The sequence below is a fragment of the Cinclus cinclus genome, chromosome 5 (genome assembly GCF_963662255.1).
Source record: "Cinclus cinclus chromosome 5, bCinCin1.1, whole genome shotgun sequence".
Taxonomy (NCBI): domain Eukaryota; kingdom Metazoa; phylum Chordata; class Aves; order Passeriformes; family Cinclidae; genus Cinclus; species Cinclus cinclus.
Genome location: NC_085050.1, coordinates 69,702,803 through 69,715,628, shown reverse-complemented (window position 1 = coordinate 69,715,628; position 12,826 = coordinate 69,702,803). Strand labels below are relative to the sequence as shown.

General features: G+C 41.7%; 2 protein-coding genes across 9 annotated transcripts in view; both read left to right on the top strand.

Moving 5' to 3' along the window:
• Nucleotides 1-3,188, top strand: part of BLTP1 (bridge-like lipid transfer protein family member 1) — an 86,403-nt gene extending 83,215 nt beyond the window's left edge. For all 8 annotated transcript variants that reach the window (XM_062493139.1, XM_062493140.1, XM_062493144.1 and 5 more), the window contains 5 exons: nt 373-576; nt 813-1,007; nt 1,413-1,547; nt 1,997-2,162; nt 2,458-3,188. In XM_062493139.1, coding sequence (XP_062349123.1) covers nt 373-576; nt 813-1,007; nt 1,413-1,547; nt 1,997-2,162; nt 2,458-2,674 — 917 coding nt within the window. In that variant the 3' untranslated portion in view covers nt 2,675-3,188. The remainder of the gene's footprint in view (nt 1-372; nt 577-812; nt 1,008-1,412; nt 1,548-1,996; nt 2,163-2,457) is intronic.
• A 540-nt stretch (nt 3,189-3,728) lies between these two features.
• On the top strand, nt 3,729-11,909 carry ADAD1 (adenosine deaminase domain containing 1). The gene is made up of 11 exons (XM_062493135.1): nt 3,729-4,270; nt 5,146-5,321; nt 5,734-5,901; nt 6,427-6,489; nt 7,029-7,151; nt 7,255-7,378; nt 7,526-7,696; nt 8,496-8,722; nt 9,245-9,482; nt 9,876-10,008; nt 10,133-11,909. Exons 1-11 carry the CDS (start codon nt 4,086-4,088, stop codon nt 10,244-10,246), a joined length of 1,722 nt encoding a protein of 573 aa, XP_062349119.1. The 5' UTR covers nt 3,729-4,085; the 3' UTR covers nt 10,247-11,909.
• Nucleotides 11,910-12,826: the final 917 nt, after the last annotated feature.

Here is a 12,826-nt window from a genome sequence, read left to right as displayed (position 1 = left end):
TTTACCACAATTTGCTTTATCTGTGGAATAATGCAAAATACATTTTCAAATGTACTGGATATGATAATGAGCCTACCTTTTCATTATTTCTGTGTATTTGTGTAGTCCTTTCTAACCATATGATGAATTTTGATGATCTTACTGCTTATATTTATCTTAATATTGTGGAGTGTTATTGTCTGTAGCTACTGAGGATTTCATTTCTCTGTTGTTTTCGAGTTTTATACCAGGTTAAATTCCACTGACACACCTAATTATTCATATTAAATACCTGTAGGAGAATGAGAGGAAATCCCGCTACCCTCGCTAAGATCCTTTTACTTTTTTTTTTTTTTCCTCTTCCACCTCCCGCTGCCCACACCTTCAATGCAGGTACCAGTGAACACTCCACGTACATTGTGCAAACCCTGGACTTCCATTTGGGCCATAACACCATGGTCACCAAACCCTGTGGGGCCCTGGAAAGCCCCATGGCCACCATCACAAAGATAACGAGGCGCCGCCACGAAAATCCCCCGCATGGAGTTGCCAGTGTGAAGGAGTGGTTCAATTATGTGACAGCCACGAGGAATGAAGGTTAGAGTCAGGTTCATTCAGTCTGGGGGTTGATCTGCTTGCAGATGGAGCTGTTGAAAAGCTGCTAATTCTTCTGTGCATGAGCAACAAATTTGATTGACCTTTTCTAGCCACTCTTTTGGGAGCAGAATGAAAGATAAAATCTCCTCAATAATCATACAGCAGCAGTTTTACAAGTGGCTTTTCTTCACTTTTTTTGCCTTGTCATGATTTCACGTCTCCCATTGTTCCCGTAGAGTTGAACCTGCTTCGTAATGTTGATGCCAACAACCCGGAGAGCAGCACGACAGTGAAAAGCTCAAGCTTGTTAAGTGGCTTCAGGGGTGGCTCCAGTTACAACCATGAAACTGAAACCATCTTTGCATTGCCAAGGATGCAGCTGGATTTTAAATCGATTCATGTTCAAGAGCCCCAAGAGCCTTCATTACAAGGTACAGTAAAACATTTTTCTTGGTCAAAAACTATTTCTCGCAAATTAGGAGTTAAAGGCCAAGTTAGTGTGCTGATAAGAGGATTTAATATGAGAATTGCCATAGATCTACAGGAAAAGATAGCATTTTGTTGTAAAATTCAGAGGGAGCTCTTTTGAGAGAGTGAAGATCTAGTGCAGAGATTGGTTGCTATAGAAAAAGACTCACTAAGAGAACTTAATATGAACATTTCAGCTACGGTGGCTGTTTTCACAGGCTTGGTTTCCTTATGTTTATTAAAATGTTAGCTGTGTTCCTTCCTCTCAAGAATTGCTGGTTCAAATTATTTGCATTCAAATTCTATGTACTTCTGTATTTACAGTATGTATTTGTAAGTGTATTAATACTGTTTTTATCTGGCTGTAGATACAAGTGTTAAACCAAAGGTGGAATGCAGTGTAGTAACTGAATTCACAGACCACATCTGTGTGACTATGGATGCTGAACTGATCATGTTTCTGCATGACTTAGTGTCTGCTTACCTAAAAGAAAAAGAAAAAGGTGAGTTGTTCATGAAGTAACACTTGTCTGACGGTCTGCAGCTGTCAGATTATTGGACAGTAAATACACTCCAAGTCATAATCTTGCTCCTATTTTGACACCTGGTGTTTTAGCTTTCTCTTTAAGATTGTAGAGGCAGATGAACACTGTTTTAGGAAGCTTTATTATTGTTATTGCAATCCTGTCATCAGTGGAGTCTTTTCAAGACATACATTTTTCCGATTTCAGAATGATTGATTTTTCCACCCTCAGTATGTTCAGTTGCAGCATTCAAATTTAGCATGTTCATTCTTAAGTAATATGTGGCCTTTTGCAGAAATTCTGGAAATATGAGGTGGTTCTTGTCTTGTTGAGACTTGTGCCTTTTTTTTTTATTTAAACTGTTTACAAAAAGAATCCAGGTGAGCTGCTCATGACTGACTGGTGTTTTTCCTCTCTCCCCTTTGCAGCAATTTTTCCTCCTCGCATTTTGGCTGCTCGTCCAGGGCAGAAGAACTCTGTTGGTGTCCTTGAGGACAGCTCCACTGACAAAGAGGCAGAGGAAAGCATTACCTACACTACAGTTGACTGGAGGGAGTTTATGTGCAATACTTGGCATTTGGAACCCACGCTCAGGTAAGAAGCACCTGTAGCTGCAGTCTCTTTGGCTGTGCAGTAATTTCTGGGTTAGAATTTATGCACATGAAAGGCAGTGTTGAATGAGAATACAGTAAACTTAAACTCAGTAATTTCAGTCAGGTTTTTTACCTTATCTTGAGCTTATCTGTCTAAATCAAGTTCGAAACAATGCCTGCTGGATTTAAGTTGGTCACAAGTAACACTGGGGAAAATGGATTTTTTGCATATACAAATGCTTATTTGCTATATTTATATATTTGAGACTGAGTCTTCTGTTTATTGCTTTTTTTAGGTTAATATCTTGGACTGGGAGAAAAATTGATCCTGTTGGTGTTGACTACATCCTCCAAAAGCTGGGCTTTCACCATGCAAGGACTACTATCCCTAAGTGGCTGCAGCGTGGTGTCATGGATCCTTTGGACAAAGTTTTGTCAGTCCTTATAAAGAAACTTGGTACTGCACTACAGGATGAAAAGGAAAAGAAAGGAAAAGACAAAGAAGAATATTAAAAGTACGATGTGACAACCCTAACTCCATTTGATTTTATCAAAGTGTTTTATTATATTTTAAGAACTTAAATATGGTTTAAAGAGAAACCTAACAGCTTTTTGCTACTCTATTTAAAACTTACATTGTGAGTAACTGTTTACTGTGGTACTTGATACCATTCTGTATTTGAAGTTATTGCATGATGATGATGATGATGATGATGATGACGACCAATGTATATTCTGTGAAGGAATAGCTGGAACACTGTAAATCTGCTCCTCAGCGTCCATTTTATGATGTGCAATATGATCCTGCATCTTTACAATACTTGCAGATTAACTGTGAATTTTTCATAAAATTTTACTTGCCATAACACAGACCCCTTGTTGATGTGACCAGTAATTGATTTGTCAATGTAGACTGGTGTAAATTATATATATATATATATATGTAACTTATGAAACTGTGATTGCCTTAGTGCTAAAAATCATGAAGTTTATTACACTTGTAATAAAATTTAACTACTGTACAGGACCTTTTTTTTTTTTGTATTAATCAAGGAAGCTGAACAAGAAGAAAGAGAGCGTTTTAAATGTAACTTGGCAGAGCGTGGTTTAAGCGCGGTCAAGCCCAGGAGCTCGGGAAGCGCCGCCCCGACCGAGGAGCGGGGACGCGCGGCGCTTTCGCCGGGATCGGACAGCGGCTGCTCCCGCTCCGTGAGGGCTGCCCGGTGGGAGCGGCCCGAGAAGGCGAGCAGGTGTGCCTGGGAAGCGCTATTGAAGCGGAGCCGGCAGCACAGGGCTGGAGCCGTGCGGCTGCCTCACTGCCGCAGGTGCTCCCTCGGGATCCTCCCTCAGCCGCGCCCCTCACGGAATGGCGGGAAGGAAGGGCGGTGTGGGGCCGCCCCCGCCTCCGAAGGCCCGGAGGGCTGAGGCGTGAGGGCTGCTCGGCTCTCGGAGGCCATCGCCTCAGGGCCGGCTGGCAGCTCCCCGGCTCCTCCGGCCTCGTGTGGCCTCGGCCGTGCTGAGGGTGTGAGCTCTGAGAAGTTCTCCGCGGCAGGACGAGGGCAGAAGGTGCAGGTACTGAACTCTTCAGCGCCAGCTCGGCCTGGAAACTCGCGAGGGTTCAGCTTTGCTGCTTTCGTTCGCCTCGCTCCCTCAAGAGCGACTTGAGGAGTTGGCCGAGTCCTTGGAGTGGAGGGGCAGAGCCGCGTTACGCGTGAGGGAAGGTGCTTTACAAAGGGGAGAAGTGGCCACACTGCGGGGAAGGACATCGGGTCTGGTCCTACCCCGGCCCGGGGCGAGTTGTTTCTGGTGTTCTTGTGAAGTAGGTTGACCAGGAGAACTGCTGCTTTTTTTTTTTTTTTTTTTTTTTTTTTAACTGTGTCTTTACTGGCAGCGTTAGCGTTAAGTTTCCGTAGGTCGGTCGGAAATGGCGAGCAGCAATGGCTGCTTTGATGGTGCTGCAGTTCTCGCCTTGGACCCCGCACCTGAGAGGGTTTTGCCACGCGAGGTTCTCAGACATAATATTTCAAAGGGTCTCTCCGAGCCTGTGACTACAAGGCTGAATCTTCCCCGTGCTATGAGGTGCAGTGAACCAGGGGTGATGAAAAATCCAGGTATAGTTTGCAGTTCATACACGGGGATTGGCTGTTAATGCTACTTGAAGTAACTTTGCTTTTTCTTATCTCTGTGTTTTAGTATATGACTTCTTTAGCATCTCCTTAAACTTGTCGCTCCTCTTCTAAAATCTTTTTGTGCTGGAAGTTTGTTAGCCATTTGTCTTTGGGTGGCCTATGGGGCAGCAGCATTACCTAATTATAAAGTTAGGTTGAACATTAAAAGTACTGTAGACTGACGAAATACAGAATATGTTCTGCTGCATGAATTTTTATAAATAACATTGTGAAGGGTTTTAACTGCAGTTTGTCATATCCCAGGATGTATTTTGAATTGTGTCACTTTGAATAGTTGTGTTGAGGTAAAAGCACCTGTTAAAACACTTAAAAGTGAGAACTTATTTTAGTTCTTGGCTTGGGAGGAGTTTGTGCTTGGGTGTATCACACCCCTGAAGCTGATCTTGTTATCCATCCAGTGGTTGCTCAAGCTTTTATAGTGTCTTACAACAGAGTCCCACTGCTGCCCAGCTTTTTGTAGGAAAAAAACCACAGGTTCCCCTATTTGCTATCTGCCATCAGCAACTTGGGTTGTTGATTCACAAGAGAGGGGAGGGGGGGATAGATGTTGTATTTTTTTGTTACACCTGTCTGTATTCAGAGATTACTGGATTTACTAAAGTAAAAGCTTTGAAGCTTTTAAAAGAGGGTGTACACACCGTTTTGGAATTGCTGTTGTTGCTAATGTAGGGTTCAGTGCAAAGCAGTAATGCTCTACAGTAAATTTTGGTTTGCTTTTTTAAGAAGCTTCTGAGAAGTGTTTATTGTAGGCAGATTTTCAGAGAATGTGTGCAGTTCTCTCCTTAATTTTGTTCATGGAACTTTTCTTTTTAAAGGGGCAGACACCACCACGTTTTCAGCCCTTCCCTCACAGGAGGAGCTGGGTTTCATTGAAAGATACAAACAGGGAGTAATAAACTCAGTATCTGCCTTGCATCTGTTTGCCAAAATGCACCACCTGAAGCTTGAATTGAAAGAGACCAGCGTGGCAGGTAAATACTTCTGCTTCCAAATGAGGTAGTGTTTGCTTGTCCTTGGGATGATGTGAGTTGATGTGCTGGTGCTGATACAGCTGAACCTTTTTAGTGTTGATTGCACGGCCCCCATGTATGTTGGGTTTTGGCTGCCCTTTTGTTGCCTCCACAGCTGTTTCTCTGATGAGGTGCTACAGAAATAGATCGGGTGGATTGTGTTTAATTATGGCTGTTACTAGGACTTAGTGAAGAGTTCCTGAAGGGAAAGCTGCCAAAATTTTTGGGGAGGTTAGGGATGAGAGTTGTGCTTTGCCAGAATTTTCTTTTTGTCTTGTATTTGTTCTAGGAATTAGTGTAAGAATGTGAAGCTATGGGTGACGTGCCTTAAAATAATTTCACTGATTTCTGCTTTTTTTTTTCTCCTTTAAAGGTGATATCATAAGGCCTTATTTTGCCTTTTGTGCTGTGATAAATGGTGTTTGCTACAAGACTGGGCTGGGAAAGAACAAGAAGGAGTCTAAATTAAATGCAGCTAAACTGGCTCTTGCTGAACTACTTAACTTGGAGAATACAGGGGCAAAGTCTTTTGAAGATTCAGGTAAATATTATAGCACTGCCTAATTAGAAATTGAAATACTTGGCTTAAGAGTGTCCTGTGCAAAATAGTGTTTTATTAAATGCTGCAGTTATCAGCCTCTGACAGATTTTTTGAATCCTTGGGGCAAATCTGTAGTTGGGTTCTGAAACTTTTTTATTTTTGTCATATGTGTCTATTAAGAGTTGCATCAACTGATGCCAGGAGTACTGAAGGAATTAATTAGTTGCTGTTGCACTTGATTTGCTACTCACCAGGTACAGCAATATGATCTGCACCTCAAGTGGGTTTTAATTTTTATGGTTAAAAGGGTTCCCCACTGAGATAATGCTTTCAACTGAGTTCAATTGCCACAATGTTTTATCTTGAGTTTTGCTGTCTGAATCATTCTAAGCTTACAAGGACTTCAGGATCAGAAAAGAAAATTCCTAGAGAATTGGAAAGTTTGACTTCCTGAAAGTGGTGCGAGATTCACGTTTAGAAATTAGGAATGACCGTCCCACTTCAAAAATGTTGTTGCATTCTTAGATTTTTGCTGTGTTCCTGCTGAACTCCGACCTCCAGCAAACTCTGCTTGTGCTTCAAGGACTGGTAAGGAATAGTCTTGTTTTTCCTCTGTTGATTCAAGCTGCCCAGCAAATAGTTAGTTCGTTTTAAAATTTTTTATATCTTTTAATTCATTTAGTGATTTCTGTGTTGTTCATATGGTTTAAAACATATTTGAAGGCTGTAAGGGCTAGTATTACTAGGTAGCTTCTACAGAAGGACTCAACTTCAGTAAATTGCTTGAATTTTGATCACCAGTCCGGGTGATAGAAAAGGAAACAGTAAATATTCTAGTACTTCTAGAAACACTAGAAATAATGTTCTCTGTCCTTACTCGAGTTAGTATGCTGTAGGTAATCAGATTTGGGCTATATCTGTTGTTCTTATAATAGATGATGAGAGCATCAAGTGTTTGGGTGTTCTTGAGTTTTTTTTTTTAATCCTGTGGGTTCTTCAGAATCCTGAAAGTACATGTGGTTGTGCTTATACCACGTGTGCAGGGTTATAATTTGGCAAGATGCTTATGTTTTTTTTTCCCTGCCTTCAAATTTGTGTCTTGATGGGTTGCATTTTTTTTCATTTAGGAGGAGAACATACCTTTCAAAAGCTCTCACAAACACTTGAGGAAGTGTTCAACCGCCTGACTACTCAACACCCCGAGTACCACAGCTGTGGCAGCTCCCTGGCTGCTTTCATCATTGAAAAGGGTAAGTCAGGTTTGATTGTGAGTTTTGGGCACTGAGAAACCTGTTCCCACAGAGCTTGGTGGGCAGCCAGGCCAGGTGAACTTAGCAGCATCTCTGGTTTTAGGTGGGCAGCATGAAGTGGTAGCTCTGGGGACTGGAGAATGCAACTACAGCCGGAGCTTCGAGTCCTGTGGGAGGCTCTTGCACGACAGCCATGCCATTGTCACTGCCAGGCGTTCCCTGCTCAGGTGGGAAAGTGTCAGCAAATCCTTGCTTTGCAGCCATTTTGTCTCATTTTTCTGCGCCCAAATGTCAGAGTTATGTGAACTAATAAATGATATATAATATATCTGGATTATATATTGTATAAAATATATGATGCATTTTTTTCTTAGATATTTGTATCGGCATCTTTTGCTGTTCTATAACAAAAATCCAGCCAAGGCAGAGAGATCCATATTTTGCACAGCACCAGGCTCGCAGCTGCTTACCTTAAAGCAAAATATAACTCTCTCACTCTACATGAACCAGCTTCCCAAAGGAACTGCTCAGTTAAAATCAGAGATGTAAGTACCATGGCATTTCCCGAGACGTAGTTGAAGATTAATTTTTGTCTTGTTTTGGGAATGTTAATGTACAGGGTAATAGTGATGAATATGAGATACAGCTCAATATGATGATACTAAAAACTTCTGTCTGGGTTGTAGGATGTAGCTTTTGTTGATACAGACAATAACCTGTTAACCCCCTTCCCAAGATACTATTAAAATACTACTAAATCACGAATTTAACCTCTGAGCAAGTGGATGTAAGGATTTAATGCCATTGTATGCATTACAAGATTGGAGTACAAAAAGCCTTGAAGCAAAAGGCTCTGCTTTGATGTCTTACCCCTTTGTAACTAAGGGGAAGAACTGTTTAGCTTCCGAGCAACCACTGTTTTGTCTCCCTTGTGTTGTGTCTTCTTATTTAAATATTTTGAATCACAGTGTGAAGTACATTTTAAAGGCGATTTTAAGAACCTCACAGCTGTTTTTTCACAAGTAACTTATGTTTTATTAGAGTGTGAGTAGACAAAAAGTTGACAGCTTGTTTGCAGCTAATCTTTTTAATGTGTGCAGACTGGTAGCTAAGATTAGATTGAGTGGCTATTTCCTATTTAAAGACTGATTTCAGTATTCTAGGGGGAGCAGCTCAGTCTGGCTTTCCTAAGAATTACCGATGTTGAAGATAACACAAGGACTAGATTTCCTGATTTTTTTTTTTATTTTTTTTTTCCTGAGAAACAGCATTAGATACCACTTAGTGTAATCCCTGTGATCAGAGTGCTTTCTCACTGAAACCCATTCTCCTGCCCTGCCGTAGGCATCTCGGTCCTCAGTCTATATCTGCTTTCGAAGCCAGTGAAGAGCTGAGTCTTCACGTTGCTCTAGAAGGCAGGATTTACCTGGCTGCTTGCTGTCCCCCCAAGACTGTCAGAGTGAGCAGCATGTCAGCTGGTGACAAACTGACCAAGTGGGAAGTGGTTGGTCTTCAGGGAGCCTTGCTGAGCCATTTCATTGAGCCCGTGTACATCAGCAACATTCTTGTGGGTACGTGCAATGCAAATTCCAGGTGGGGGGGTTCATGTGTTTTCATGTCCCAGTTTGATTGCATTGTGTAAAGCATGAACTAAACCATGAGTTCTTTTGGAGAAATACAGAGTTGTTCCTTCAGATGCAGTAGACCAGAATGTATTTATTTAGTAGGCAGTCAAAAATGCTGTTGGGTGTGAGGTAATGTGGGCAAACTCCTCAGCATATTTTCTGGTCTGAAATGTTGAAGTTCTGTTTTAGTGGTGTCTTCTGCAGGGACCATAAAGAGTTGGTGAAAAACAGTGATTTAAAAAAAAAAAAAAAAAAAAAAGAGAGCATCCAATGAAAATAATGGTGCCTCTGGAGAAGAAAGTGGGAAATAATTTTTGTTCTGTAAATTGAATATTGGAACTGATTTTCACAAACATCAATTTTATGTGAGAAAATGACTATAAAGGGATTAAGAAGGCAGAAATACCTGCATTTTTAACTTTCTAATTTGAGGTACTTGTATTTGACTGACCTTGTCCTGTTTGCTAGGAAATGGAAGTTGTAAGGATACAAAAGGACTGGACATAACCATAAAGCAGCGCCTTGATGATGAACTTATTTCAAAGCTTCCCGTGCCTTACCTGGTCAACAGATCTCATTTTTACTTGGTGAAAGCTGCACTGCCAATCCAAACAGATTTGAACCAGTGGTCACTTAGTTTGAATTGGACATTGTCAGATGCATCCCTGGAGGTAGTGGATGGATTAAGTGGGAAAACCACTGAAAGGTCAGCATTTATCTTCATTTTGTTGGAAATAATGGGTTTGTGCTGGTTTATTGAAGTAATCAATTTGTAAGCTATGAGAGAAATTCTCTCCTGTGTTGGCTGAAGGCATCCTGTGATTAGGTGAAGTTTTAGAGATCCTGTAAGTTCACAGTGAGATAACAAGATACTAAACAAAACAACGCAGGTGTCTGTACTCCATTGCCTGTAGTAGCAAAAATGTTTTAGCTTTCACAATGCATAAAACTAATTTGGATTCTAATTGAGGTGGATTCCTGTGTGATGGCATTCACGAAGTGTTAGGAGGGAGGGAGAACCCCTTGTAAGGATCAGAGCAGTCTGCCTGTAGTGAGTTTGTTCCTGATTTCCATGCCTGTTTCCCCACTCTGCCCGCAGCTCCCCGTTCCGCAGCGGCTCCTGCCTGGCCAGCCGCCTGTGCAAGGCTGCCATGTTCAGCCGCTTCAGGATGCTCTCCAGGGAAGCAGGACGGGGTGATCTGCTCCAGTTTGCAACTTACCACGAGGCAAAGGTGAGCTGGCACAGGGAGAGAGGTCGGTTTTGTAGTGTTGGTGCTTATTATATACAGAACACAGATCTCTGTAACCGTAATTCTTGAGATTTTACCAGGTTTTTTTTTTTTTTTTTTTTTTTAGATTAAATCTGTCTTGTATCAAGAAGCTAAAAGCTTGCTGCAGAGCTACTTAGAGCAGCACAGCTATGGATCATGGATTGTGAAGTCTCTACATATTGAGCAGTTCAGTGATTGATGGAGCTGGATTGAATGTTAAATCAGTTTGAATGATCTGTTTCAGTAAATATAGTTCTGAGTAGTAAAATGTTCAACTTTAAGTTCTAAGTTACAGGATGAAAACAATTCCAGAACTGCTTCTTGTCAGTGTAAATGCAGTTATTAAACCACCTGTAGCAGTTCAGTCTTTTCCCAAAATGGATATTTTTGCATAGGTGGGAGTATCCAACAGCTTAGTAAATCTGATCTGCCTTGCCACCCCAGTACCGCCTCATTTCAGCTCCCTCACCCCTGTTCCTACAAATCCCCAACCAATGGAATCAATATTTTTTTCCTGATCATTTCAGGATTTCTATATATTAATTTCTTCTTTTTCCTCCCTTTCTCATAACTTAAAAAAATCACTAAAAGCTGTGTTTCTTTTAAAAAAAGCATACCAATATGAGAGTCTTTCAGGAGAAAAGAAAAAATAGGCAGTCTTTGATTTATCTGTAGGAATCCATCGTTTGCTGAGACTTTTGTTTACTGTGAATTTGCCAAGTGGCTTATAGTTCATGTTGTTTGTATTAGAAGAGTTAAAAAATAATTTTTGTGTTTCCAAATGTGAAACCTGGAACGACCAGCTGTTACTCAACTGTTTTGTGACAATTACTGGTTCTGGTAGTGGGTTTAAAGCATTATGCAGGTGTCAAAGTTGCAAATAAGAAAATAATGCAATATAGTACACAAGTCACCAGAAATTTTTCAGCATTTGTGGTTTGCCTTAAACGCCATCAATGTTAATGCTTCTGGATGAGTTGGACTCCTGCACCCTCAGATGACTTCATCACTGCACTGACAAGTCGTAGTGAAATTGTCTGCATACACAGCAACCTGGAAAATGGTGCTAGTCACAAAGGAGTTTACTTCCTTCCAAGTCCTGGTAAGAACATGGTAGCATTGGGAGGGTGTTGTTAAGTGCCATGTTTGGAGTTGGTGTGGTGGTGTGAGCGCTGGTGCGTTCCAGCTGGACAGTACACTTGGTTGTGTTCCATGATTGCTGGAAATCATGCAAGAGTGGGGAGTTACACAGTGTTCTCATACATCAGGAACAGTGAGCGTAGTGCTGTAGTCATGTTCCACCTTCTTAGTGTTGGAGCATTCTCAAACAAGTTGTTCTTTCTGGTATTTATTTTTCCCTTCATTTGTTCTTCCAGATAATATGTCGAGTCATCCTTGGGGATGATCTTATGCTCATTTACAAGTTGTTGAAACTGGCTGACTTGTTACTACTTAGTCCTTGACTTTTTTTTTTTTTAGCTGCTGTGCTCTCCTGTTTTCTGTTACTGTCCCTTAACTTTGGGGGGTTGTGTCATGATGTTTGGTTTATTGTGGCACATGTTCCACAGACTGTTTGTTCCATGTAATGTTTTCTAAGAATGCTTGGGAATGGCTGTTGTATTCCAGGCTAGATCATAGCGTTGCCTTTTTGCAGGGGTGTTAAAAGTTCAATAAATGCCTTTGACAGTGTGTTAGCTGTATCTTCATACATAGAGGTGCTGGGAAGTGATATACGTGTCAAATCTGACACAGATGTAGCGTACCACACGTGTTTGCATTCTATACACTTCTGAATTGTTTTTTGTATGGACTTAGTCTTCTGCTGAGATACTGACACCAAGGTGTTTCCTGTAGTTTACCCAGAAGCCTTAAATATGTGCAAGTACTGACCTTTGTGTGCTTCATCATTTTAGTAATTGAACAGCAAACTGAAATTTCCATGGAACTTTGGTGCTGCCTTAGGAATAGAGAGGTTTCTTACTGAAAAGGATGTGTTGTGCTGCACACGATTGCTGTGTGCTTGAGCAATAACTTGATGGCACCAGTGTAGGTCCAGTTCTTTTATCTGGATTGTTGTTTGATTAAGTATCAGCATATACAGCATGCACTAAGCTAGTAAATGGGAGCATGGAGATGTTGTATCCAGGTTTTGCCTCGGCTACTTCAGTAATTCCAAACTGTCCAATCCTGCAAGCTTGGGAGAAGCAAGAGTTCTGCAGTTCCAGTGCTGAGGCTGAAGCTGTATTCCCAGCAGGTCCTTGCACACGGAGCAGCTGTACGTCATACAGATGTGGCACAGAACAGACAGCTGTGTGAGGAGCAGCAGCAGCTGCTGTGGCTGAGCTCAGCCTCTCCTCCCTGCTTGAGAAGAACTGAGCTCCATGGGGGAGAATGGATGTATGCGTGGATATGGGATGGGGTGGTGTGTGGGGATGTTCCTTGCACTTCCTGGAGTTCTGATTCACATAGGTGGAGTGACACACGGTGACCTTTAGGAATGGTACTTCCCAATTCCTTGCCCCGCACTGAGACTCTCTAAACCACATGGTGCTCTCTTGACTTCCCTGTTTCTCCCTTCACCTCGGTTCTGCAGTGGGATGGAGAGAACTGCAGGCAGAACGGCAAAGGCCATGGGGATGAGAAGAATTTACTGGAAACAGCAATGGTTCACATGGGGGATAAAACTGCCTGTATTAGACAATAGTGGATGGCTCCCTCCAGCATTTTCTGAACCAGAAGGAACTCTTCCCTGGAAGATGATCCCTTTACTTCATCCCTG